The sequence below is a fragment of the Triturus cristatus genome, chromosome 2_1, assembly GCF_964204655.1.
Source record: "Triturus cristatus chromosome 2_1, aTriCri1.1, whole genome shotgun sequence".
Lineage (NCBI taxonomy): Eukaryota > Metazoa > Chordata > Amphibia > Caudata > Salamandridae > Triturus > Triturus cristatus.
The window spans coordinates 171,202,414-171,229,238 of record NC_140581.1 but is presented as its reverse complement, the minus strand read 5'-3'; the positions used below and the strand labels follow the sequence as shown (position 1 = coordinate 171,229,238).

General features: G+C 45.9%; 1 protein-coding gene across 1 annotated transcript in view; it reads left to right on the top strand.

Annotated features, from left to right (window-relative positions):
* Positions 1 to 26,825, top strand: part of EPG5 (ectopic P-granules 5 autophagy tethering factor) — a 595,944-nt gene that overhangs the window by 277,517 nt on the left and 291,602 nt on the right. The window contains exons 24-25 of the mRNA XM_085629140.1: positions 9,455 to 9,578; positions 10,373 to 10,517. Coding sequence (XP_085485266.1) covers positions 9,455 to 9,578; positions 10,373 to 10,517 — 269 coding nt within the window. The remainder of the gene's footprint in view (positions 1 to 9,454; positions 9,579 to 10,372; positions 10,518 to 26,825) is intronic.

The window sequence follows — 26,825 nt, the reverse complement described above, 5'->3', positions numbered from 1 at the left end:
GGTCACTCCTGGCACACAGAGACGCTCGGATTTACACCCCTTGCGGACACCACTCGGCATTCGCATTACTGAACAGGTTACGGATTAACATCAACAAAGCACAATCTAAAGTAACTTTTTTTTATCAGAGCATTACGTGCCACGCTCAGCACTATGCCTTCACCGATTCACGTTAATGGCATCTCTGTTGTTCTCGCAGATGCCAGTAACACCGTTTAACGGACTTGTAAGTATCTCAGCACCTTCCCATTTGTGCTACCATGCGATTAACATATATCTTGCTTCACTTACCCATACCGTAGCACCTTTAATATGGCATGAATACTCATCGTCTCTTACACCATTTTCATGAATCCACCTAACTTTATGATATTCCTTGTGCACCTTTCACCACGTTTAGCGCTAAATGACCACCGAACGTAGGAATTTTATTTGTTTCACCCGACATGTTTGCATCACTTGGGATTTCAAATTTTGAACGCTCACCGGCACCGTTAACGTTATCACGTTTGAGCACTGACCATCATGCTCACTGAGTTTATTTTTACACAATGTCACACTCGTAGCTTGTACACGTTTCTTGTTCACTATCCATGACTTGTCTCTTTTGCACCACCCGTACTTAGCGCTGTTTCGCTGACACCCTGTTTCCTTTTTTGTAGTATATTAGCCCCTGACGAAGGGCTTGTATGCCCGAAATGCATTGGGCGCTTTGAATGAATGCTTAATTCAAAGTTGATGAAAAGCCTACATAGACAATTGCTTATTGGAAAGTTTATGAATTAAAACGTTTATCATCAACTACACCACGTCTTGAAGCAACTATTTACTTATTGAACAAAGATTGAATTTTTTCATTGAGTGCAAGAGGGGGACACTCTCTTATTCCAAGAGAGTGCAACTACAACTGTCCTATGGCCCCAGTGAATAGCTATTTCTCTTTTGGCCAGCAGAAAACTGAGGGTTACAAATTTCCGTACTCTTCTGGGGAAGTTTACCACATAACCTAGTAGAGCCACTTCAGGTGTGGGGACGAGAGACAGCTCGGTCATGTCACCTAGTGTTCTGTGCACAATCTCCCAATATGGGTGTCGTTTTGGACAGGACCATGTAAGGTGTGCAAAATCAGCGTATGGGGCGTTGTATTTACGGCAGGTATGGGGTCTGGACAGATCCAGTCTATGGCAGGAGTGATGTATACTCTACGCCAGAACTTAAAATGTAGTAGTTCATTCCTGCTGTTTAGGGAGACTTCTTTCGTTACTGCGCAGCATTTAGCCCACTGGTCGTCCGTGATGGGGTGGCCTAAGTCGTCTTCCCAAACTTTGCGGATCTTGTCATCGTTGACCGGTATCATCACCGAACATGCCTTATACAATTTAGATATGAGGTGAACACCACTCTCGCTCTCAATGATGAGCGAGAGAGGAGTGAACAAGTCTGGTTCAATGGGAAACCCAGACAGCGTGGCACGTAGAGCCAAACGAATCCGCCCCAGAACAGAGCTATCCATAAATGTGGCGTTGTGAAAGCGGACATCATCCATCGCCGAAAAGATGTGCCCATCTGGGTACAAATCTCCCAGTCTAGTGATATCACATTTGGCCAAAGTACGCTGCACCAGCCTTTCACCTGTAATTGGCAGCCAGCAGGCGTTGGGGACAGGGAGAGCCGAGGAATACAGTGCGGAGGCAACGGTGACTCGTTTCAGCTTATCCCAGGCCCAGCTGGTAGTGGAAACTGTATGTATATCATTAGGGTCTTTGGGTACGCCCTTGGGCAGTACAGTGGATAACCGCTCGGGAAGGACGAAATCCGCCTCTGGGTGGAGAAGCGAGATCCTGGCGTCAGGGTGGAACCATGCAAAGGCGTAACTGCATTGGGCCACGAGATAGTACAATTGTAGATCCAGCACACCATACCCTTCTCTCTCATACGGCAGGGTGAGCACCTGCCAACGTACGCGAGCCTGTTTGCCCCCCAGACCAATCTTATAAGGTGTGAACGCAACGTCAAAAATAATCTGTTCGGGAGGGGTATAGGGATATTGTTGATATTGTTGCCGGCGATGGACAATGGAAGCCGCAACCATCTCTCCACTTGAGCTTCGAAGGCGCTGATTGCTTGCCCATAATTGAGGCGAAGGATCTGGGCGCAATCAAGATGGATGTGAATGCCCAAATACTTAATGGAGTCAGTGCACCATTCGAGGGGGAATTCAAATTCCCAAGGAGTCGTACTGGGTGTTAAAGGGAAAATAACCGACTTGCACCAGTTGATGCCCAGGCCGCAATGTTGACCAAAGCGGAGAATCTCTCTAATAAGTGGCTCTAAGAGCTCCTGGGGTTCTCTGACATAGAGGATGGTGTTGTCCGCATGAAGCGAGACCAGAAGGGGGCCTGTGTTGAATTGTAGGCCTCTCTGGAGATGCTTTTCCTGGAAATGGTGAATTAAAGGGTCCATGACAAGGATAAACAATAAGGGTGACAGAGGACAGCCCTGTTGTGTGCCGCGGGATAGAGGGAAGGGTCGGGAGAGTGTGCCGTTCAGGCGAAGTCTCGCCGTGGGGCGGCCATATAGGAGTGCAGTGGTGGCTATGAATCTCACATGCATTCCCATGCGGCGCATAGCAGACACGAAGAAAGGCCAGGCCAAGGAATCAAAGGCCTTCTCAGTGTCCAATAGGATTGCGGCGGCGGGGACCTCAGGGTTAATTCTGTGGAGGACCGAGAAGAGCGTCCTGAGATCCAATGAGGTAGATCGGTGGGGCACAAAGCTGTATTGGGCCGGCGAGATAATAAATTCCATTAATTGGGACAGGCGCCCGGCTATGATCTTAGCTAGAATTTTACAATCCAAATTAAGTAGGGACAAAGGTCTGTAAGACCCACATAATAACGGGTCTTTGCCAGGTTTGGGGAGGAGTATAACGACCGCTTCACGAAGTGTGGGGGGTCAAATTTGTTTCTCGAGGGCCTCTGCGTACACCTTGATTAGTTGCGGCACCAGCAGATCTTTGTATGCCTTGTAAAACTCCCCAGTAAAGCCATCCTGCCCAGGGGAAGAATAGCATCGGAGGGTGTTAATGGCACCGAGGACATCGCCTCGGAGATCAGCTTTGCTAAAATGTCCTGCATATTGTTTTCTAGATAGACCAATGCAATCTCAGATAAAAAGCTTCCTGCGCCGTGGGATCGCGCCCTACCTTGGAAGTTTAAAGAGATGTAAAATAATCAAGTAATTCATCACGAATCTCTGCGGTGTCGGTGAGTACCTGATTAGTGGAAGAACGCAGCTCGGTGACATAGGCTTTGCTGTATGGGGGTCGAAGCATCTGAGCTAGCACCTTGGCCTGGACGCTCTCCTTTGCCATATCGCCGAGCGGTTTGATATTTGCCCAAAAAGAGTTTCTCACGATCCGCGGAATCCCTGTATTCAGTGAGGAGGGCCAAACATTTTCCCGCCGTAGCAGGGTTAGAAGTGTGCATCGTTGCATTGTCCAAGTCTGTTAGGTCGCGTTCTAAGCGAGAGAGCGTGTTGCGGAGATCTTTGAGCACCCCAGCATGCTTGGCAATGCAAACGCCCCTGATGTATGCCTTGAAATCCTCCCATAAAACCGCCCAAGTGTTAACCGAGCCACTGTTGATGGTGAAGTAGTCTTCAATGGCCTTGCACACTTCAGTGTGGAGAAGGTCATCGTTGAGGGCGTGACTTGGGAAGCGCCATTGCCGTTCGAACCCACCAGGTCGGGGAACCCTAAGGAGAAGCTTAACAGGGGAGTGGTCAGAGTAAGTTTGTGGGAGTGTCACGAGTAAATGGAACCAGCTGGAGACGCCAGGGGAAACAAGCCAATAATCGATTCTACTCCAGGTGTTGTGTTGGCCGGCATAATGCGTGTATTCGGTGAGGGAGGGGTTGCGCATGCGCCAAATGTCAAGGAGGGATAATTGCTCGCAGAGGTCAAGAAGAGCACGGCGCATGTGGTTTAGTGATGGGGGAGTTGGCGGTGCCATCTAATTCTGGGTTGAGGAGCAGGTTGAAATCCCCCCCCCCACCAGTAGTAAGATAGGATCTAACTTTAATAGCTGGGTATGCAGGGAATGGAAAAATTCTGGGGTGTCAGTTTTTGGGGTGTATACCAAAGCTGCGCTGTGACCCATTAGCGACCCAGTGACAATGGTGTATCTACCCTCGCTGTCTTCTACAACTGAGCGGAGACTAAAGGGGACCCTTTTGTGAATAAGAATGGCCGTGCCCCTAGCGTAATTGCTGAAGTTGGCAAAATACATGTGCGCGCCCCAGCTTGAAGCAAAGTGAGCAGAGTCGGATTTAGGTAACTGCGTTTCCTGCAGAAAGGCAATGTCCACGTTGTGCCTAAGTAGATAATGGACAACATGCCTCCTCTTACGATTATCATTGAGACCCCTGACGTTCCAGGACATCAAGGACAAGCTAGAGGGGCCATCAACAGTTCCCAGCTATACCATCTGATAGACATGGCATGAATGACAGATACACGTACCAGCAGTTAAATGAGAACTGTGACAGTGAGCAAACCAGAAAATAACCAACAGTATCAATACAATAGCAATTGTCCCCCTCCCCCAACCCCACACCCAACCTCACTACGAAGAAAGCAAGGCAGATCCACAACAGATAACAATACGTGAAGTACCAATTGACTTTACTGTGGAATGAGAAAATCCTGGAATGGTACATCGTTGCAACCAGAAATAAACCCAAGGTGTAAACCATGAGGGGTGTCAACACCACAACAGTCATCCAGCAACTTGAAACATTTCGAAGTGATGAGTAGCATTATCCCAATACAATCGTGCTATAATGGAGAAGAAACATTGAGGCAGAGTCAGCCAAATCCGGCACCAGAAAAGAGTTCCATGCTTGCTTCGGAGCCGCTGTATGGAGGGGAGGGCCTACCCCCCGTCTGCAACCGCCTGATTGTTGTTTTGTTTGTATGCGTGGCAGAATTCCTGTACATCGGTAGGGTTATCAAAAATGCGAGCCCGGCCATTAACATCAACTCTCAATCTGGCTGGGTATAACATGCCGTATTTCAAACCTAAGTTCCTGAGGGTGGCCTTGACTCCATTGTATTTGCGATGGGCCTCTTGCACCGTGATGGTAAAGTCAGGGTAGAAAGCAAGTTTGGAGCCCTGCCACATGGTGTCTGCGTTCTCTGGAGAGGCGTAGTGCAGTGTCGCGATCCCGAAAGTTCATGAAGCGTGTGATAATAGGTCTTGGAGGGCTGCCCGGGTTGGGCCGTGGACCCAGGTTGCGGTGAGCACGCTCCACCAGGAATCCGTGGGTAAATGACTCTTTCCCAAACATGTCGGCCAGTAAAGTCTCAACAAAGAGGTCAAGGTGACCCGTGGCGTTGGTCTCCGACACCCCAGAAATGCGGATGTTGTTGCGCCTGCTTCGTGCTTCAAGGTCCTCGTTCTTGATCGCCACATCCTTGAGGATGCGCTCCACACGCTCTAACTTTTTAACGGACTGCACGTTACCATCTTCAATGTCCGAGATGCGTGCCTCCGCCATGTCCAGGCATCTGTCATGGACTTGAATTTTGGCCCCCAAGCTCGCAAGACTCTTGTCTAGGGTGTCAAACCGTCCGTCTAATGCTCTAAAGCCCGCCCTCATCTCCTGTAGCAGTGATGTGGATGGGGCGGTGGGGTCGTCAATTTGGTCTGCACCCTGCCCACCCTCTGCCATGCTGGAGCTGTCCTCAGGAACCTTCTCCACAAGCTTTTCAAAAGGGATGGTCTTCTGCTTAGGATCTTTGCGGCCCATGCTGCAACACAGTGGAACAAGCGGAGCGGCGGTAGCACGATCCCTGTATTGGTTGCAGGAAGAGGATCAGTCAAGGCCAGTAACCAGTGATTGAAAGAGAGGGAGGATCAGTGCGTAGGGCCCTGGGTATCGATGGAGCAGACGTTATTCTCCCCTGAACAGCTTGGTATGGAGAATTGTGGGCTCCCCAGGAAGCGAGCACGCAGATCGGAACTTCCAAATGTAGGAGAGTGTCCAGGTTCAGGACTTGGCACTGAGGGATGATGGGGCTCCTATGGAGGCGTGCACAGGGCAGGCAGCAGTTGGTACAAGGGGCGTAGACAATTGTTCCCAGGAAGCGAGCGCGCAGGGTGGGGCGCCCAAATGCGGTACAATGGCCAGGCACAAGTCGTGACGCTTAGGGATAATGAGGCCCCTATGGAGGTGTGCAGAGGTCCAGAGGCAGGCAATGCGTGGGGCGCTGACAATGGAGTGGAGGCCCCGTCACTGGGGCGGATGTTTGTCTTCGCTTTAAAGTGTCACAGTGCAGCGGCAGCTATTACGGGTCTCCTAAAGTAGGTGGTGGCTAGGTGTTAAGCCCAACGGCTGCAGGCCGAGCTCTGGACGGGCCGTGTGGAGGCGGAATCGCGCTGGGAGGCAACCGGGCGCAGGGAGCAATGGGCCGTCCCCAGCTTGTCCCCTGCTTCACGCCTTTCAGCGACCGGGTGGCCGCCTCCCAGGCTTACTCGCGAGCCCTGTCCCCGCGGGCCTCAGGGAAGCGGCAGGACCGTGTAATGAGGTCCGGGGGCAGCCAAGCTTGGCCGCAACCCGACTAAGCTGGAAAATTATGTGGGGGGTGAGAGCACAGAAGCAGACCCGCGCCCGGTGCACTCACCGCTGCACTGGTTTTCAGCTCTAGTCAGGCACCAGCCGCCGCTCGCCTCCACTCCCCTGCCTCTCCATGCAGAGAAGGATCAGGCCGCCGCTCCCACTCGCTCCGCCCCTCAACTTGCTGAATGCCGGGAACCTGTTACGGCGGTACCGCTCCGCGAACAAGTCTGATTGTCATGCTCAGCATGAACTCGGCGATTCAGCGGTGTCGAGCTCAGGGTGACTACTGCCATGGATGCGGGGGATATTGCAGCATAGCTGGGACGGCTGGCAGAGCTTCAACGCCGCACGGCCATCTTGGTCGGCGGCTTGGCCATGCCCCCCTGTAGCAGTGATACTTGAAGGATCCTTCACTCCCAGTGACCTCTGATTCTGCCCCAGTACTGCATCTGGTCCCGGTGCACTACAAATTCCCCCGACTATCATCGATGCTACAGATTTTCCAAAAGTTACCAGCTCACTCTGGTGTGCCTTTGGGACCCACAGAGCTGCAGGGGCCACCAATTGGACGTCAGCCGGTGGTCCCTCCCATACGCTATCTCCTGGGGACCTGTTACTGGGCTGGACTGACACTGGTCCAGGCTTCTACTCAAATTCCACGCCTGTTCCTTCTGTGCCGATGACACTTTGTCTACCAGATGCAGTTCTGATTCTGATCCTGAACTAACGTTGGCCAACACCAGACTTACGTCACATTAAGAAATCATGCAGCAGATAATGCAATCAGATCTTCAGCCTCTACCTCAATGTCCGTATTGCCAGAGACTTGAGGCCCTATTCGGCGCTGACTTATGTGGTCCAGAGTATACCAAATGTCCCTCATGACACTGACAATGGCAAGGAGGCAGACAATCTGCCCCCTCCCACACTGCACTAATGAACAAATGTACCTAGACTTGCAAAAAGCCCTCGTCAGAGACAGAGCTGGACTCACCACCTGGCCCACGATTGGAAGAAAGTGCCTATTTTGTTGTAGTACTGCGAAGAGCAGTAGAAGTGCTAGATTTGCAATGTCTCCACTTGAAACCAAAGCAAATTTACTGACTGAAATGCTTGAACGAAGTCCAACTTCATCTGAGGCAATATTCCCTTTTGACAAGGCTCTAACGGACACCGTCTTTGGCACTTAGTCTAAGTTGTGTTTGGCTCTTCTCGTTAGTTGGCCTGTGGCTAGGTTGCTCAGACCAGCCCATTTGATCCCAGTTTTCTAACGAAGCACCGATGCCTGAATGCCTTGAGCAACAAGCATCTACATGCAAAGTCAATCCGAACGCCTTTGCTTCAAACCATCCAGATAGGGAGTAGAAACGCATTGATGCCTTTGTCAAGGGGATGTCCAAGCATGCCTCATCAACATGCCCTTAGATGGATCTAGAGACTGTTTGGTTGAAAGAGTGGTTTGTCACTAGAGCGCTTTAAAGATAGTTGTGCCACAGCATGATCTTTAGGAGTTATTGTCCTCAGCCAGACAATTCCACCAGCAGTATAAGAAGTTTAGAGGCTATTCCAGAAGCCTAGGACCCTGGTAGTGTCAACTTTCTCGGCCTGTACATGATCAAACACATCCCTTTTGGGCAGAGGATGTGGTGGCAGTTGAAGCCTTTCACTCCAGCAGGGTCAACAGTTTTCCAACTCTTCCTGCCTGCTACAGTTGCTCACAAGCCACTTTGATTTGCCTTTCAGTCCCACAACCAGCTGTTAAGGGGCACAGTACAATAGTTCCTCTCCGTATAGAAATCCATCATATTACACCAATGGCGTGTAAAAATTGTTCAAAGGAGCTACGCCTTGTCTGTCTTATCGTCTGACCAAGAAATTGTGGTACCCAAAAAGCCTGAGCATTTACCTCAGATCCGGCTACATTCTGTCTTGGCAACAAAGGAGGGTCCTACATCCAAACTCCACAACCTACATCTATCAACATGCGTGGAGTTCGAGGAGAGATGGTTGAATGATATTGACTTGGCGCTTGAAGTGGTATATGTTATTCTCGTAGCCAGACATCCGTCCATGATATCCATCTATGCTCCTTCTGTAGGATACTCTATCTAACCGCAGATTCCTCACTCCCATTACTCCTCCCTGTTCTGTGCAGTGGACTCCTAAACTTCATGATAAGACACTCTACCACCCTCAATTTGTAGTACCCCCGCATCAAAGGGTGCAAAAGTTGAAAGATCAAGAAAATGTCAGTGCACAGGAGTGTCTCCTATATGTGGCTCTGTTCCATCACTTCCAGGGCCCAATGAAGTGACCATGGAGCCATATGGCTCCAACTAAAGTCACGCAGGAGCATTGTTGAATAAAATGCACAGATCCAGTCTGGCGCCTGCGAATATTTATTCTAACGGTGAGGAATTTACAGTTAGATACAGTATCCACCAGAAAGAGCATTACCAAAAGTAAATAACTTGTTGTTTAGGACACTCTGCACAAGACTGCAGATGTTCCTAATTTATTGTTTGCTTATTTCCTATGTGTGTTCTAGATAAGTAGCCAGTTGGCTGTCTCTGGCATACTTATCTAAGGCTTAATAGTTTTCAGGTGTTTTTTCCAAACTACTTTATAATTTGTTGAGGATTCAAGATACTTTACCAATTATTTCTCTAAAGCTGTGTTTTATACCTGAAATATAATATTGCTACTCATTTGTAAAGGGAAAGACATGTCCCTAACCTCACTCTGTTGGTAAGGGGAGATTCCCACAATGATGTCATTACAAGTATCATCAGACTCACAAAAATAAACTATTTCTTTTTGTTTCACCCTGCAGGCTTTTTAATGTATTCTCCGTTTGGCTAGAGGATGAGAATTTTCAGAAAGGAGACGTCTACATTCCTTCCTTACCTAAGAGCTATGATCCACATAAGCTTGCCAAGATCATGCTGAATGAGCAGGTAAAATGTCCATTGTGCTTTTCATACATCTCATGGAATCACGATACTGTGTATATTACTACATTTATAATGTGTATCTCTCTGCATTTGTGCCATTGATGAACAACTGTGATGTTCCCCATAGTACCTAATCCCCATATGCCAGCATTGTTCCAGTGTCACCAGTGGTCTCAGGTGGACAAAGACTGTGTAATAGCGCTTGCATAGAAATAGTTCATTAGGATCAAAGAAGCCGAATAGTTTGATCCTTTCATAGACATGTCCATTCAATGTTGTGACTTTATACATTAATTATGCCTGAAAGTTCCTTGATTCCAGAGTACCGGGTCTGAGTTTTTACTCCTTGTCTTTGACAGGGATATCCTGCTGTAAAGATGACGGACCTCTTGATTCACTTGTCAAAAATACTTTATTTCCATCTTTAGTCAATGTGCACAACACACATCAAGCATAAGCTGCAGCTTTGGTTTTAGCTTTACTGTCAGGTTCCACAGATGATGACTGCCTTTTGCACTCCGCAATGTACATGTGGGCTACTCAAAACACAATGGGGGTCATTCAGACCCAGGTGGGTGGCAAAACTACCCAGCAGGCTGGTGCCTCTCTTTCGCTTTTGAAAGACCTTCCACCAAACAAAGAGACGTGGTCCTGCCTGGCAGGGATCGTCTATGCCTTCAAAACAGCGGTGCGAATTAAAGAACTCTAGTAGTCTTCTAGTCTCATCCTACACAGGTCACAAATAACATACCTTTAAGTGTTTTTAATAATATGTGTTGTATTTTATTTAAATGCAGGATCTGTGGATGGAATGTGTTAACATAGAACTCATACATTATGAGTTTCAAGAAGCTGTTAACCTTTGGACTCAAGCCAAATCAGAGTCAGCGACCCCTTCAAACACGTCTGCTGCATGTACCGACTTCACTAACCCGCTGGAAGGTAAGCTGAAGATGAGCGATGCACATGGATCTCAGTGCCTCATTTGTATTGGTGTGTCTTTGAACTAGAGATGATTGGGTTTTGATAAAGTGACTCGCAATCATTTCTTAATTGCAAGAGCTTGTTGTATACCAACAATTTTATATATGAATAATTATTATTGACAGAATGGTTATAATAAGATCTGTTGCCATTAAAAGTCAGGCTCCACTGTCATATGTTTGTCAGGTTTGTTGATGCAGATGAGAACCCAGGATACGTGAATGTATAGTTTAACGATTATTCACCGGGGAAAACTACTCTTTAATTAGATCTCTCTGGCAGTGGCTTTTTTTAAGTTTAATTTTTTTTGTAATATCCTACACCACCAGCTTAGAGGCTCTTTGAACTTTTTTATTGACAAAAGGTGCCTGTTGTGTACAGCAGTAAACCTTGGTTGGGTGCTTTACTTATCAGCGAATGAGTTGAGGGCTGCCTAGTCTTGACCCCACCGCTACCGTTTGCAGTTGAATATAACAATCAGAAGACCAAATACTTAGACCACTTGCCAATTACATTTTGTAGTATCCTGCATTTGCATTCTAATGTATTTTATTCCACCTGTTCAGCCCATTGCCTGTGCTCTAATCTTAATAGAATGTTGGAGTCTGATTAGCCTCGGAATGTTGGGTCTCAGGGAGGTGAACTGACAGTTGGGCATGGGCTGAGCAGCAGACAGGCTGCTCCTGGTGGGACTCTGTTATACTACTTAACTACTTGATGTTCTGAACTTTACTACTTGTTATCTTCATGAATAAAACATCCTGAATTACAACCTACCTGCGTGGACCTCCTCACTACATTTGATGGCGACGAGTTGGTGACATATCTACGTGGATCTAACGGATCTAAGGTACCTGGCGAACACAGGTGGACCTGGATGGCGCAATCTACTGAAACTACAACTGCGACAACCAAAAGAAGTAAACAAGGAGGTTTCCACAGAAACATGATGAAGAAATATATGTGTTAAACTCTGAACCACAAAGACGACAACAAAGAAGAAGTATGTCCATCACAGAAGACCAAAGAAGACATCATGAAACAAGTAAGGATGAAGCACTACGCCTTTCAGCCCCACCAGTGTCCTCACCATCAGACAGCCCTAGTCCAGGCGTGCTGTGCTCATTATGTAATTCGGACTCTGGTAACATCTACTGCCTGTCCATTCAAGCACATGAACTCTACAGGCAGACTAATCTTCTCAGTCATGCTGGTTTTCTCTCAGGCACACATGCTGTTACCTTGAGGAAATAAAAATACTTTGTGGAGCTTTATAAAGAAGGGAAATCATGACTGTTGTCACTGCACCTATGCATGTTTATCACAGAGGAGAGTCTGCTGCTGTCTGCTGTTGCAGTGCTCTCTTCAAGTCTCTGGATGCGGCAGGTATGGAGTCATTTGTTGCTTCCTGCGCTGTGTGACCTTGTGCATTTTCTACCTACATCTCCACGCTTATGTCCTCTTGCTTTGTCACAGGCAGCATGCTGGAGGAAACTGACAATTGTTATCTTATCACCCTCTTCACGCATGCCTGACCCACAGTCATTTTTGTTTTGCGTTATCTGTCACGAAGGTTCACCATGGAGTGCTTTCGCGCAGCGGTGAAGTTAGTCAGGGAATGTCTTGTGTACTTTCCAGCAGTAATTGTGTAACCTTCACTTTGTGGTGCCTGTGCGCCCTTTCCACATCGCTATGTGTGAACTAGCAGTCGCTTTCTCTGCTCTATATTGCGCTATGCTCCATTTCAGGTGGGCATTATTTCATCTTTAACTTCTTTCAGGATTCATCGCCCTGTCAGCACAGTAACCGTTGTTTCCGTTATTTTGCCGTTTGCCTTTTCGTGCCTTACCTCTCCCTGCAGAGTCGCGCGGATTTCTTTCACGATAGCCCTCTGTGATGTCACAGCTCCATTTGATCTTGGATGTTGTTTGGTGCTCTATTGTGCTGTGAGCCACCCGGCAGTGCGCGCTGTACGTGCCTTTTCAGAGCTTCAAGCAACACAATTTATGGGAGGTGGGCAGCGCTTTTGACATTTCTGATGTCTATTTCATGGCCAACCTTCCGTTTGAGAGGTCTTCCACCTTTCTGCCCTTTTGCCACACAATGCATCCTGCAGGAGTTCACCGCCTTCCATCCTATTAGGTGAGTGCATTTAGTATCGTCTTGGGCGCACGTACGTTATTGCTGTGTGTCCCGTTTTCAAGCATTTTTACAATTCAGCCTCCACCTCCCTCCTTCACCTGCATTTGCTTGCTATGCGCCGCTGGTGTATGAAGAAGTCCAGCAGCGAGTTCAAAAGACGTTTTACAGCATTCTAGCCACATCGCGGGATTCCTAGTGACTCTGCTTCTCAGCTGTTCTCTCCAGACCACATAGGAACAGGGATGTATTCCTTCTGCTTCAAGGTTCTTTCTGTTAAAGGAACAGAATGCCTTTGGATTTCCTTTTTGGCGCCATTGACCTATCTCAAATCTACTAATATGCTTTCTACATGGACAGGAGGTGATTGTCCTTATAGTCACCATGGACTTTGCATTTCCCGCATAACTATCTTGATGCATTTATCTTGCCCAATTTACATGTGTACGTTTTGCACATTATTTTAACCACACACACGTTTGCCTACATAGGCTACATCTTGCATGTATGGACTCTGGGTACTTACCTTCTTAGGGTTCATATTTCTATTTACACGTCCACAATATTTTTCCCTACACAGGGATGGGATTGGTTCTAGCCCCATTTGCCCACATACTCTTGCCTTCATGGGCTACACACGGTTTTCACCCTCACACAGGGCACCGTTGCAAGGGTTACAGTCCCATTTACATTTACATTGCTACTCTCACAGGGTGCGTCTTAAGGGTTTTCGACCCATTTCTACTCTGCACTGCATTGTACCTCTACGCGGGGGTTGTCCTTTCACGGGCTTTCATATTATGGGTCACAGTCTCATTTACAGTGCTCCTCACACTCTTGCATAGGAGTAGAGAACGGTCATTGGTTTCCATCCCATTGGCTGATATTGTCTTTCTACATTCAGTTACTTTGCTGTTTTGTATAACGCAATGTTACACTTATATCGTATTGTTATTGTCTAACTGAAAATGGGGGGAAGTATTAGTTATATCTGTATGTATCTTCTTTGCCTCTTCTCTGTTTTCCATTATGTCCAGCTTTCCACGTGATGTCATACATAATTTTCATCCTTGGTTTCTGGATTTACATTACTTGTTGTCGCACTTTGTCTCCAGCCTTCCCTTGTTCGTATTTTCATTCTTTTCCTTCCCTGTTCAGGAGGAGATCCGTTATTCCCTCTTCTTTGTGTCTGTGTGTAGGCTGGTGTCCGGTTTGTGTCATGCCTTATTCTTCCTTCCTTTCTTGCCTGCCTGGCCAGTGGGTGTTTTTGGGGGTTGTCTTTGGCACGTCTGTTCTCTCTCTATTTCGTATTTCCTCCCTTTCTTCTCTCTGTCTCCTTCTTTCTAGTTCGTTGTTGTTTAGGATGGGTTTTCCATTTTCTCACTTACACCTTACCTTTACCTCCTTGTCTTCTCCCTTCTTTTTCCTCACTCTGCTTTGCTTGCTCTTTTCCTTGATGTTCTCTCTGTCACCCCGTTGTTCCTTCCTTGCTATCTGTCCTTTGTTCACTCTCGTTATCTTTCATCATATTTTGCATTTGTTCTTCTGTTGGAAGGAAAAGGGATATATGTAGCATCCTGCATTTGTATTCTAATGTATTTTATTCCATCTGTTCAGCCCATTGCCTGTGCCCTAATCTTAATAGAGTGTTGGAGTCTGATTAGCCTCTGAATGTTGGGTCTCAGGGAGGTGAACTGAAAGTTGGACTTGGCTGAGCAGCAGACAGGCTGCTCCTGGTCAGGCTCTGTTATACTACTTAACTACTTGATGTTCTGAACTTTACTCCTTGTTATCTTCATGAATAAAACATCCTGAATTACAACCTACCTGTGTGGACCTCCTCACTACACATTTCTTGTCATATCACTCTTTGTCTGACCTCGCAGTAGTAAAATGCAGTATTGCAAGATAAATGGCCATTTTGGGTAGAGCCAGCAAAGGCATTAAAGCAACTTTGCTGACGGGTAGTGGCAATATGCTGTGGCTGATGGAGTCTACTGTGGGAGCATGAATGGAATAAATATGGCAGCACATATACCTTCAAATTGGTAAGGGAAAAGGTGAATTTCAATAGATGTCTCTTGATGATTTGAAAGAAGATGCATAATACTTCAAAGCAGTGACCCAAAGAAATAAAGAAAGAATCCTGGTAGGAAATAGTTTCCCTAAGTACATCTCATTTAAGTGCCACGTGTAACTTTTGAGCTGGAGATGCCACTAGCTTTATAGGCTTCGTGAAATGAAAAGCGAATATGATATGGTGCCAGCACCTGCAGGAGCACTGCCAAATACCTAGATAACTATCCTGAAAAAGCTGTACTTTGCTTTGCTTTCTAAGGGTCATCTTTTGATTTTAAGTATGCTGTGTTTTTCAAGGAGGCTATGCTAAAGATTGTTAACATTTTCTCAGTTTCCCTTTGGTGCTCCTTCAGGTTCCACAGAGCATACGGGGTGCTCAGCTGAATAGTTGCTTGCAGCTCCTCCCTTGGCACTGACTGACCTCATTTGGTGAGAAAGTGACCACATTTGGTGCCAGTTCTTACTTCCAATGGTTTGCTAAATGCCACACTGGTTGGCCTCCTGTCAGTGCTGTCTCCAGCCCTGTTTCTTCTTCCAGTGGCATCAGCTTTGACTCCATGGAGCTGGACGTTTTCTTCACTCAGGTCGGCCTATGTTGTGCTAATATTATCACTAAAGTTCAACCTTGCTTTGACAGCAAACACATTACAGCCTCTCATCCACAATCTCAGAGATTTTGTATAATGGAGAACATATTTAGCTCAGATTCGCAACCTTTTCAGATGCCTAGTGTTGTTCCACAAAATAAAAATGAGGATAAGAAGGACGAGGTTATGCACCAGTATGCTGAGGAAATATGGATTTTATGATCAATTATGTCCCCTATCTTGGACCCCAACGGCTCCATGTACGTGCTACAAGTACATGTATGTTCCCTCCACTTCCAGCTATGAAGACGCAAATACATGTGCGTCCAACGTTAACATGTCCTCTTTCTGATCCACCATGAATGGGTCGGATATTCCGTTCCTAAGTATGCTTGGCCACCGACTTTATATGGTGCACCTTTCACGTTTTCAGCTCTGGCGAGTAGGCCCTGAATTCTGCCATCGAGCCTTTTTCTGCCTTCTGCCTCTGAAAACTCCAGCCTGAACTTGCATCTGTATCCATGACCTTTGTCTTACTCCCTGCGCGGCTAACGGTGCCTGGCTCAGCCTGTTGCCTGCCAAGACTGTATTTCGCCTTCAAGTTATCTGCTCCGCTCCTCGACCAATACATTCCTGTCTAGTAGTTTAGGTAAATATCTTTCCAGCTGCAGAGAAAAGGGCCCGGCCTCACTGTCTCCGTGCAAGTAATTCATAGCTCCTGTTACCACGGTAGGCCCATGCCCCCTCGCATCTCATGTAGACACGTAGACGCTTATACACGCACTAGCAGTCAGTATAGAATAGCCCCTGTCCGAGAGACCTTTCCTTCCAGATAATACAGTTCTTTAAACACAAGATATTAGATACGATTTGGGATTAGGTTGTTCTGACATCCCAGACTTCTGTCTCCTCATGTAGGGCTAAATGTCAAGTTCCCTTCACCCTCCAGTTATACGTCAATCACACGTCATGCAGCTGCGCGCGCATCTCTGTCATATATTTCTGCTGACATTGCAGGATTCTCTTATGGATCCACCCACCTGTGACATCTTCATAATGACGTTTCTAGTACACTCCCTTATGCACGCCTATTGTAACGCCTTTTCCATTACGTATGTGTATTCTTATCTCTCCTATCAGCTGTTACGCCTCTTACATCTGTCTTTACTGTAATGCATTGACTATATATATGAAAACCTGTCAATAATGTTTGGTCAATCCCTTCCCGAACCTTTGTGGTGACGGAACCCGATTACCTGGTTCGAACCACTTCCTTTGTAAGGAATAAAACCCCTTTTAAAACCTCAAATACCACGGATTCTGCCTCTTATTTTTACTGAGTTATTCTTATTGAACTTTACCCGCATAAATTAAGTCTAGGTAATTTAAATTTACCACATAATTGGCGCCCGAACAGGGACTCCTCCCCCACCCCACACGCCGGAGGTGCGTTGCAGGCCTGGTCCCCTGCCACAGCCGGACGGACAACTACGCGTACCCGCAGGATTTCCTGTACCTCCCTCAGGCCAACGGAGGTGACTGAGGCTGCGATCAACACCCAGACGAGGTGGTGAGGAGTGCGGAGGATCCCGACCAGAGCCTAGCTGAGAGAGCAAGATCCGAGGTATGCAGAGACCCACCAGGTTCCGAAGTTCAGTTCCAAAGTACCTACGTCACGAGTCGAGTCGAGTCCAGTCCGATCCAGTCCAGTTCAGAGTTTCCGAGGCCTTCCGTTCCGTGCTTCCCGGTGAGTACCGTTGCTGGGGACGCATTTAGACGTGCGCATTAGTTTGTGCCGGTCAAGACGGGTTTGGGTACACAGATCCTGTCTGCACTGTTTCAGCAGTGTATCTGTACTGTTTAGCAGTACATCCAGTACATCTAGTATTATGCCAGTTAGCTAGTTTTATTCTGATTATCGTTAGTTTATTATTTATTATTACTGTTCGTTTTAAATGTTTTAACATGTTTTAAATGTCGTGGTATGAGTGATTGTTCGATCTTCATTACTGTGTTTATTGTACTAATTGTGTTCAAGTCCGAGTAAGAATCAAGTAACAAGGTTTTAAGACGCTGTTATTTTCAAAATTAAGACAGATAAAAACCAGAAAAGGGATACTCGAAGAAGCCGTTCCCGTTCCACCTAGGGACACTCCAGGGTACTTTATGTACCATAAACATGGCCTAGATGCCGTATTATATCTCGATTTATGGGTGGACTACACCAAGGATTTAGCAGAGAGTCAGAGATGGCCCACTGCTGGGACATGGGATGCAGATTGCATCATGAGAGTAGAAGAAGCATTATGGAAAAAGAAAGCCAGACAGTCACAGAAAGATGCCATTGAATTATGGCGTAAAGAATCGCATAGACGCACCGAGAAAGCGTTCAGAAAAGAAGAGAAAAGTAGGGAAGATTCAGACAAAGCCCGAGAAAACATATTAATTGAGGAAGGTAACCGAGTAAAAACAGAACAATTAGACAGACAACGAAACACTCTTATGAATGGTATGTATCCTCTTCTGGCCGAGGGTTCACCTAAGGCTACCCTGGAAGTACCAAAAGATCTGCCACCTCCATTACTTCCGATTAAAGTACATCCCAAGACCGCAAAGGACATTTTTCTTTCTTCCTATTTAGACGATGCAGCTCCCGAATATGTTAATGTTCCGCCGCCACGCACACCACCTGCTAACGGTGCTCGACCCCAAGATAATCTGCCCTCACCTCCGCAGCAACAAACTCCTTCTCACGTTCCAAACCTTCTGCCTGTCCCTACACTCCTTCCTGCATCTACTCTCCCTACTTTACACCCAACAAATCCTTTTGGACCTGGCACCTCAGGAGGTGCGACAGGAGGTTTTTCTACGCCACCGCCAACACTTCGGTTGACTTATAGGGATTTAGCACACCAACGTACACCTCAAACAGCGAATTACAATATATTTAATGAACCACTTACAGACTGTAGATATGATCCAGTACCCGGTAAAGACGACAGAATGATGCTATCATCAGTACGTCTACGACGAGTTTCGAACTACCTAATGATGTTACCAGGAATGATTGGTCATCTAGACAAAATATATCACTTTGTCCAGACAGGGCAAGGTCCTGAAAGTATTGGCGAAGCCATGGAATATCAGAAAGTGGACACGCAAAAACTGTTGTTACGTTTCTTCATAAACTGCTTGATCAGAAACAGAGATAGGCCTGATGTAGACCCGGAAGAAATGCAAGTACTTAACAAATGGGGTCAGAATATAGCAGACGGAAAACATGATAAACAGAAGAGTATAGAAGTTATGCACCGAAAGATCCGGAAAACAGTAGAACAAATACATGAAAGAAGATTAGAGGCAGATAAAACTGAATCGGAGGAGGAGGAGGAACAATCAGAAATAACAACAGGACAATTACAATTACCAGCTAGAGAAATGATAGCTTATGTAGGTAAGGGAGGATCTTTTAATAATTCAATACGTCCGATACGTCCAGAAAGTAAGAGAATGTTTCGAGCAGCCATGTCAAATCCAAGGACCCCTGAACACTTATTCCAGACTACTGATAAAATACTACAAGAACGAATGGGGTACCATGTACTCGATTCTATGGATGAACAAGAATTAGCCAGGTCAGCAGTACAATGGGCTGACAGTTCTGATAAATATAGTGATGATGCGCTAGCACACACGTTTCTGAATCTTTCACCAGACGAACAGCGTTTAGCTGGTATATACATGATACAACACCTCCTTATATTGTATAAAAACCAACACTCCGATCCTGGTCCCCTACCTAAGATATTGATAGAACTACTCATGAATAAATGGAGAGGTCTGGGTACCGATCTAATTAAAGAAATTCTAGAACATCGGCACAGATACAGTGCCTTCCTGCGTCCGGAGCATGATTCAGCTCCCTCCATGGAAAGAAAAATGTATTACATAGACAGACAGAATCCTTTACGCGAAGTACACCCAGTTAAAAATGATGATAATACTTTTTCACGCGTGTTTGTGTACACGCCCATAACTAAAATAGAACTATTGGAAATGAAAAAATTAGTGCCCAGCCATGACAAAGATCCAGCAGGTTTTCACCGTGAACTAAAAGACATGTTACTCATGGGTGATTATACCTATCCTGATATTATGAAAATATTAAAAGTATTATTGCCTGCCGGTATTTACGAGAAACTCAAAGAAAAAGAATGGGAGGAGGGAGAGCAAAAGATTGATTGGACTGACTTAGAAAACGAAGAAAATGCCCGTACTCCAGGCCGAGGGCTTGGGGACAAAACTAAAGCTTACCAGGATTATTAGTACAAGTATTGCCACGTTTATTAACTACGAAAAAGGAAGACTGGGGTGCAATATCAGCCTGCAAACAGAAACCGGATGAAGACACTAGTGATTTCTATTCCCGATTTGAAAAATGTTTTGGTATTAATAGCGGCCTGAAAGCAAGTAGCGATTCATATCCACATCTTTTTGTATCAAAGTTAGTCGAGAACTCCCTGCCCCAGGTCAAGAACAGAGTATTGAAAGTCGAGAGCTCTTGGCAAGCTAACACCCCTTCACAGATGTTACAAATGTTACAGTATCACCAGAATAGAATTAGAGAAGAACAAGAACACGAACAAAGACGTATGAAAGACACAAAAATGAAAATGCTCGTTGCTCAGTCAGTACCAGCTGACGGTCATAAAAAGGGTATGACACAGTCCAGTAATTCAGCGGTTCCTGTTAAAGGAACATGCAACTATTGTAAACAGCCAGGTCATTATATAAACGATTGTGCAGTCCTGAAACATAATATCTCTACGGGTAAAACCAAGGAGAGACCGCGTCCACCTAGGCAGGATCAGATCCAACAACAATTACCTCAGCATGTACAGCCTATGCCAGTTCCACAACAGACCGTAGCAGTATCACAGCCACAGCCTATTGCCCCAACACAAAACACGACACAACAGATGTACCAGTATGCACAAAATGACTATCCCGATTATCAGCGATACACATGAAATAGCCTAGAGAGGGAAGTTGGCTTACCCCTTATCGAGGTGCCTGTGGATCAAGAGGGACCTTACGTACATAGTCAAGTATTAGGGAAAGACAGAAAGTTTTTAATTGATACAGGGGCAAGCAGAACAACTATAAGTCACGACGAGGTTCCAGGGGCACCCCTCTCAGGCTCACAGAATATTTCCCTTGGTTTTTCAGGAAAGCCTATTATTAACGAAGTATCGCAACCTCTTCCTCTTGCAGTAGGTCCATTGACACGGACTACAGATTTATTGCTTACAAAATCATGTCCAGAAAACTTGTTAGGTATAAAGACACTGAAAGCTCTAGGAGCTGTAATATGTTGTTCTCCGGAAGGAGTACGACTATTTTTGCGTGACTTTAAAGGTCACTATGTATTTAGAGACATGGACTACCGGTTACAGAATCTGCCTGCACATTTATGGGCACAAGGCCCCACTGATGTAGGTTGTATGCACATTACACCATATCGAGTCACACTCAAAGCAGGAGTGGTATTACCACGAATGCGACAATACAAGTTACCTCCAGATGCTGTAGTGGCTTTGCTGCAAATCATTGACGAGCTCATTGCACAAGGAGTGGTTGTGGAAACTGACTCCAATGTATGTAACTCTCCGATCATTCCAATTCTTAAACGAACTGATCCAAAAGCACCTCCAGTTTATCGATTAGTTATTGATCTACGCGAATTGAATAAATGCATTGTACCACAATATCCCGTGGTCCCAGATATCTCTTCATTACTAACAGCCATTGATTCAGAAGCAACGTTCTTTACTGTAATCGACCTCAAGAACGCCTTCTTTAGCGTCCCAATTGATCCGGAAAGCCAATATTTGTTCGGATTCTGTTTAAATGGACGAAGCTTCAAATTTGCACGCGCACCTCAAGGATTCACAGAAAGCCCCAGCATCTATAGCCAAGCACTGAAAAGACAACTTGACAGTATCCACATGCCCGTTAACACTGCCCTACTCCAGTATGTCGATGATCTGCTGATCACCGCCCGAAGCGAGCCTGAATGTGAAAAAGCATCACTGACGGTTTTGCATTTTCTGGCCGACAAGGGGCACAAGGTGTCCCCTTCGAAGCTGCAATTCTGTGTTCAGCAAGTTGTGTACCTTGGGCACTTGCTGTCCAAGGGGGAGAGACAGCTCACACCTGATCGCATCCAGTTAATTGTAAACACGCTACCACCCAAGACACAAAAGGAGGTACGGGCCTTCATAGGCCTCACTTCGTACTGTAGACAATGGATTCCCCAATATGCTTTTCTAGCAAAACCACTCATTCAGTTGACAACCCAGGAGGCAGCAACATCGACTGTCCTCCCTTGGACTCAGGAACATACACAAGCTTTTGAGGGCTTAAAGAAAGCTTTATGCCAAGCACCTGTTTTAGCGACACCATGTTACAGTAAGCCTTTTACACTTTTCGTTACAGAGCGTGAAGGTACTGCCTTGTCAGTACTCACTCAGGAACAAGCAGGTTCACACAAACCGTGTGCTTACTTTTCTAGCACATTAGATCCGGTAGCCCAGGCTCTGCCTGCGTGCCTGAAATCAGTTGCAGCGACAGCTTTAGCAATCAGACAAAGCGATTCCATAGTATTAGGACATCAATTGACAGTACAAGTACCACACGCAGTAGAGGTTCTCTTGAACCGAACACAAACACAACATTTGACCATAGCACGACTGACAGGTTATGAATTAACATTGTTCCAGCCACACATAGAAATCAGACGCTGTAGTACATTAAACCCTGCCACACTTTTGCCATTAAGTGGAACAGATCCATTGGCACATGATTGTCTTGAAGTCATTACTATTACGACGAAGCCCAGACAAGACTTGACAGACATTCCATTACCAGATCCAGACCTGACATTTTATGTAGATGGTTCATGCATGAGAACAAGTATAGGAAAGTTAGTGGCCGCTTATGCAGTCACAACAGACACTGAAGTTATTGAAACAAATTGTATTAGCACCTTGTCAGCTCAGGCAGCAGAGCTCATCGCTCTGACACAAGCCTGTATTCAGGCTAAAAATAAGAGAGTTAACATATACACAGATTCACGTTATGCATTCGGAGTTGTACACGACTTCGGAGTCCTTTGGCGAGAGAGAGGTTATTTAACTTCTCATGGTGCCAACATTCAACACGGTCCCCTCATTCAAGCTCTATTAGATGCAATACATCTGCCTACTGCGATATCTATTATGAAATGCAAGGCCCATACGAAAGTCACCGATATTATTTCCCAGGGTAACGACTTAGCAGACCGAACAGCTAAACAGACAGCTCGGAATCGGACTCATGCCACTGACTTGACAAAGACGATAGTTCCGACCTCGACACACTGCATGACAGTTAAGGATCCCGCCCTTGATGTAATTGACATACAGACACATGCTACCGTAGAGGAAATCAAGAAATGGACTGAATTAGGAGGGATCCAAACAGATCAGGGTTGGGTGACGAAGGGAAAATCCACATGGTTTCTCCCCGACTCTATGGTTCAAGTTATCATTAACACAATACATAGTCCAGCGCATCTAGGGGAGAAAGCTATGCTAGACAGTATTCAAAACATTTGGTTCAATAAACACTTACGAGCAGCAGCCAAACAGAAAGTGCGTACTTGCATGATTTGTTGTCAGTTCAACCCAGGTAAAAGCATTCCCGTAGAGCAAGGTGGATTTCAACCTCCCGATCATCCTTTTGAAGTCCTCCAGATGGATTATATCCAGATGGAACGTTGTCGAGGATTCAAATATGTCCTCGTAGTTGTATGTGCCCTCTCCCGTTGGACAGAAGCATATCCCGTCTCAGATTACACTGCTCCGACCACTGCCAAACAGTTAGTTCGTGAATTCTTCCCACGGTATGGTTTGCCCCGTATCGTGTACTCAGATAACGGCCAACCGTTCTCATCCGAGCTAATGAAACACATTTCACTCTTGTTAGGCTATCAATGGAAATTCCACTGTGTCCGGCATCCCGAGGCAGCAGGTCTCGTGGAGCGTCATAATCAGACTCTGAAAATTAGACTTTCTAAAATCTGCAGAGAGAAAGGTGTCGACTGGATAGTAGCTTTACCAGTTGCGCTCTTTTACATGAGAATGGTAGCACATTCTCGAACAGGGCTATCCCCGTACGAGGTGGTCTTCGGTAGGCCACCAAATATGTGGGGGACGCCTATACCTCGAAAAATAACTGATGTTGATTGTAATATGCTGACAGATTACCTTGCTTCCTTGATGTCTGCACTACAATCTTGCCGTTCACAGGTAGCTGCAGCCTTTCCCGACAACACTGAGGTGAAGCACCATGAAGTGGTTCCCGGAGATTATGTTCTTATAAGAAATTTCGACAGGAGGAGCCCGCTGGAGCCTCGCTGGCAAACGCCGAAATTAGTACTTCTGACCACGAGGACAGCAGTGAAGATTGAGGGTCGCAAGGGTTGGCTACACTCGAGCCATATCAAGAAATTTCATGGACCACTTTCTGATTTGAACTCTCAGCCCTGCCTTCCCTCACAGACTGACTCAAAACTCCCCCTGGTTGAAAAAACTGCATCACAAGAATACAAACTGAAACTAAGGTCTAGCAAGTCAGACAATTTGATTGTTTAAGTCCTCTCCTAGGTGAATCGGTTAAATTAGTCTCTGACATGTATCCTCTCGACCGAAATAGAGAAAGAGATAGACAGAAACAGCTCAAGAAACGTGCATATTGTAAATCACTTCGTAGTCACTGTGTAGTGACATTATTGATTATGTTTTTTCTAAGTCTTCTGATTATCGCTGCAAGTATACTGTTGCACATATACTACCCTATTTTCAAGCATGTACATTCTGCTTTCAATGCTACTACCGAACACTCTTTTAGCGAATTACCTCTGCATGAGTTGTCCTACAGACTTGCGCTGCGCAACAACACATTCATTAGTATGTTACATCACTCTCATCAGACCAGCAACGCGACAAACTGTTGGATATGTGGCCGACTCCCTCCCTACCAGAAATACAAGGGAGTTCTGCCCCTCTTTCCGTATCCGTTCACACACAATGGCTCCTGTGGAGCATGGTCTAGTTTGATTAATCCTTTAGATTCAAATGCCGTAGTTTACCAGGGCAACTGGGTATGGGGAAACCTGAACTTAGTTTTGCTTAAAGTCTGCTATCCTAACAAGGAGGGACTTCCCAAAAGAACAGGAACTGATCTAGAAAATGAAGTATATGGATTAGGTAACTTTACATTTAACCTCATGATTCTGAATGTTGAATCCGAGGCTACACTAGTCTTGCCTGCTATGTCAGTATTTCCAGTTAAAGGTGAATTATGTGTAAGAAAGAATGGTTCAGTACACCTGGGTCATAGTAAATGTACTACTGTGATCGAATTCAGTGATCAAGGCAAGTCTACATTTAGAGCTTCCCGTCATTCCTATTTCATATGTGGTCATACCGCATATATACGTTTACCTCTAGATTGGGATGGTACCTGTTACATTGCATTCCTTCTGCCACCTGTTTTCCTAGCCCCTCCTGATTATCATAGAAATACCCATCTAGTACACAATAGACCCCAGAGAGATCTCCCGATTGTCGACTACACTGAAACGGCATGGGAGCAATACACAGATTTCAATAAAGGTTTCTTTCCCTACATAGGTGTTGTCACGAATAGTAAACTGATACGCAGATTAACCAGAACCCTTGAAGCAGTAGTGAATGAAACTACTTCCGCCCTAGGCAACTTAACAGAGGAGCAGTCTGCGATGCGGATTGTTGTTCTTCAAAATCGTCTTGTCCTTGACGTCATCCTGGCCGATAGGGGCGGAGCCTGTAGAGTCATCGGATCGAGTTGCTGTGTTTTCATTCCAGAAAATGCGCCATCAGTATATAAAGCCATAACTCGTCTTCATAAGATTGTAAGCCAGATACACCAGAATCCCGGCACCTGGACTTGGTCCGGTTGGTTCTGGAGTATGTTGTCAGCCTGGGGATGGAAAGTTCTATCATTCCTAGGTATTGGTCTTCTCATAGTATTCAGTTGTTGCCTGTGTCTACAATGTGGACCAGCGATTTGCGGCCTGTGTGCCACATCGTGTATTCCGCATTCAAGTTCTCATTCAAGATCCCGTAAGAAGAAAGAAGAACAAATGATGTTACATGAACAGATTGATGGATTCATGAGGATCGATATATCATGAAGGGTCCGTAGGGGACAAGGAGGGAATGAGGAAATATGGATTTTATGATCAATTATGTCCCCTATCTTGGACTCCAACGGCTCCATGTACGTGCTACAAGTACATGTATGTTCCCTCCACTTCCAGCTATGAAGACGCAAATACATGTGCGTCCAACGTTAACATGTCCTCTTTCTGATCCACCATGAATGGGTCGGATATTCCGTTCCTAAGTATGCTTGGCCACCGACTTTATATGGTGCACCTTTCACGTTTTCAGCTCTGGCGAGTAGGCCCTGAATTCTGCCATCGAGCCTTTTTCTGCCTTCTGCCTCTGAAAACTCCAGCCTGAACTTGCATCTGTATCCATGACCTTTGTCTTACTCCCTGCGCGGCTAACGGTGCCTGGCTCAGCCTGTTGCCTGCCAAGACTGTATTTCGCCTTCAAGTTATCTGCTCCGCTCCTCGACCAATACATTCCTGTCTAGTAGTTTAGGTAAACATCTTTCCAGCTGCAGAGAAAAGGGCCCGGCCTCACTGTCTCCGTGCAAGTAATTCATAGCTCCTGTTACCACGGTAGGCCCATGCCCCCTCGCATCTCATGTAGACACGTAGACGCTTATACACGCACTAGCAGTCAGTATAGAATAGCCCCTGTCCGAGAGACCTTTCCTTCCAGATAATACAGTTCTTTAAACACAAGATATTAGATACGATTTGGGATTAGGTTGTTCTGACATCCCAGACTTCTGTCTCCTCATGTAGGGCTAAATGTCAAGTTCCCTTCACCCTCCAGTTATACGTCAATCACACGTCATGCAGCTGCGCGCGCATCTCTGTCATATATTTCTGCTGACATTGCAGGATTCTCTTATGGATCCACCCACCTGTGACATCTTCATAATGACGTTTCTAGTACACTCCCTTATGCACGCCTATTGTAACGCCTTTTCCATTACGTATGTGTATTCTTATCTCTCCTATCAGCTGTTACGCCTCTTACATCTGTCTTTACTGTAATGCATTGACTATATATATGAAAACCTGTCAATAATGTTTGGTCAATCCCTTCCCGAACCTTTGTGGTGACGGAACCCGATTACCTGGTTCGAACCACTTCCTTTGTAAGGAATAAAACCCCTTTTAAAACCTCAAATACCACGGATTCTGCCTCTTATTTTTACTGAGTTATTCTTATTGAAC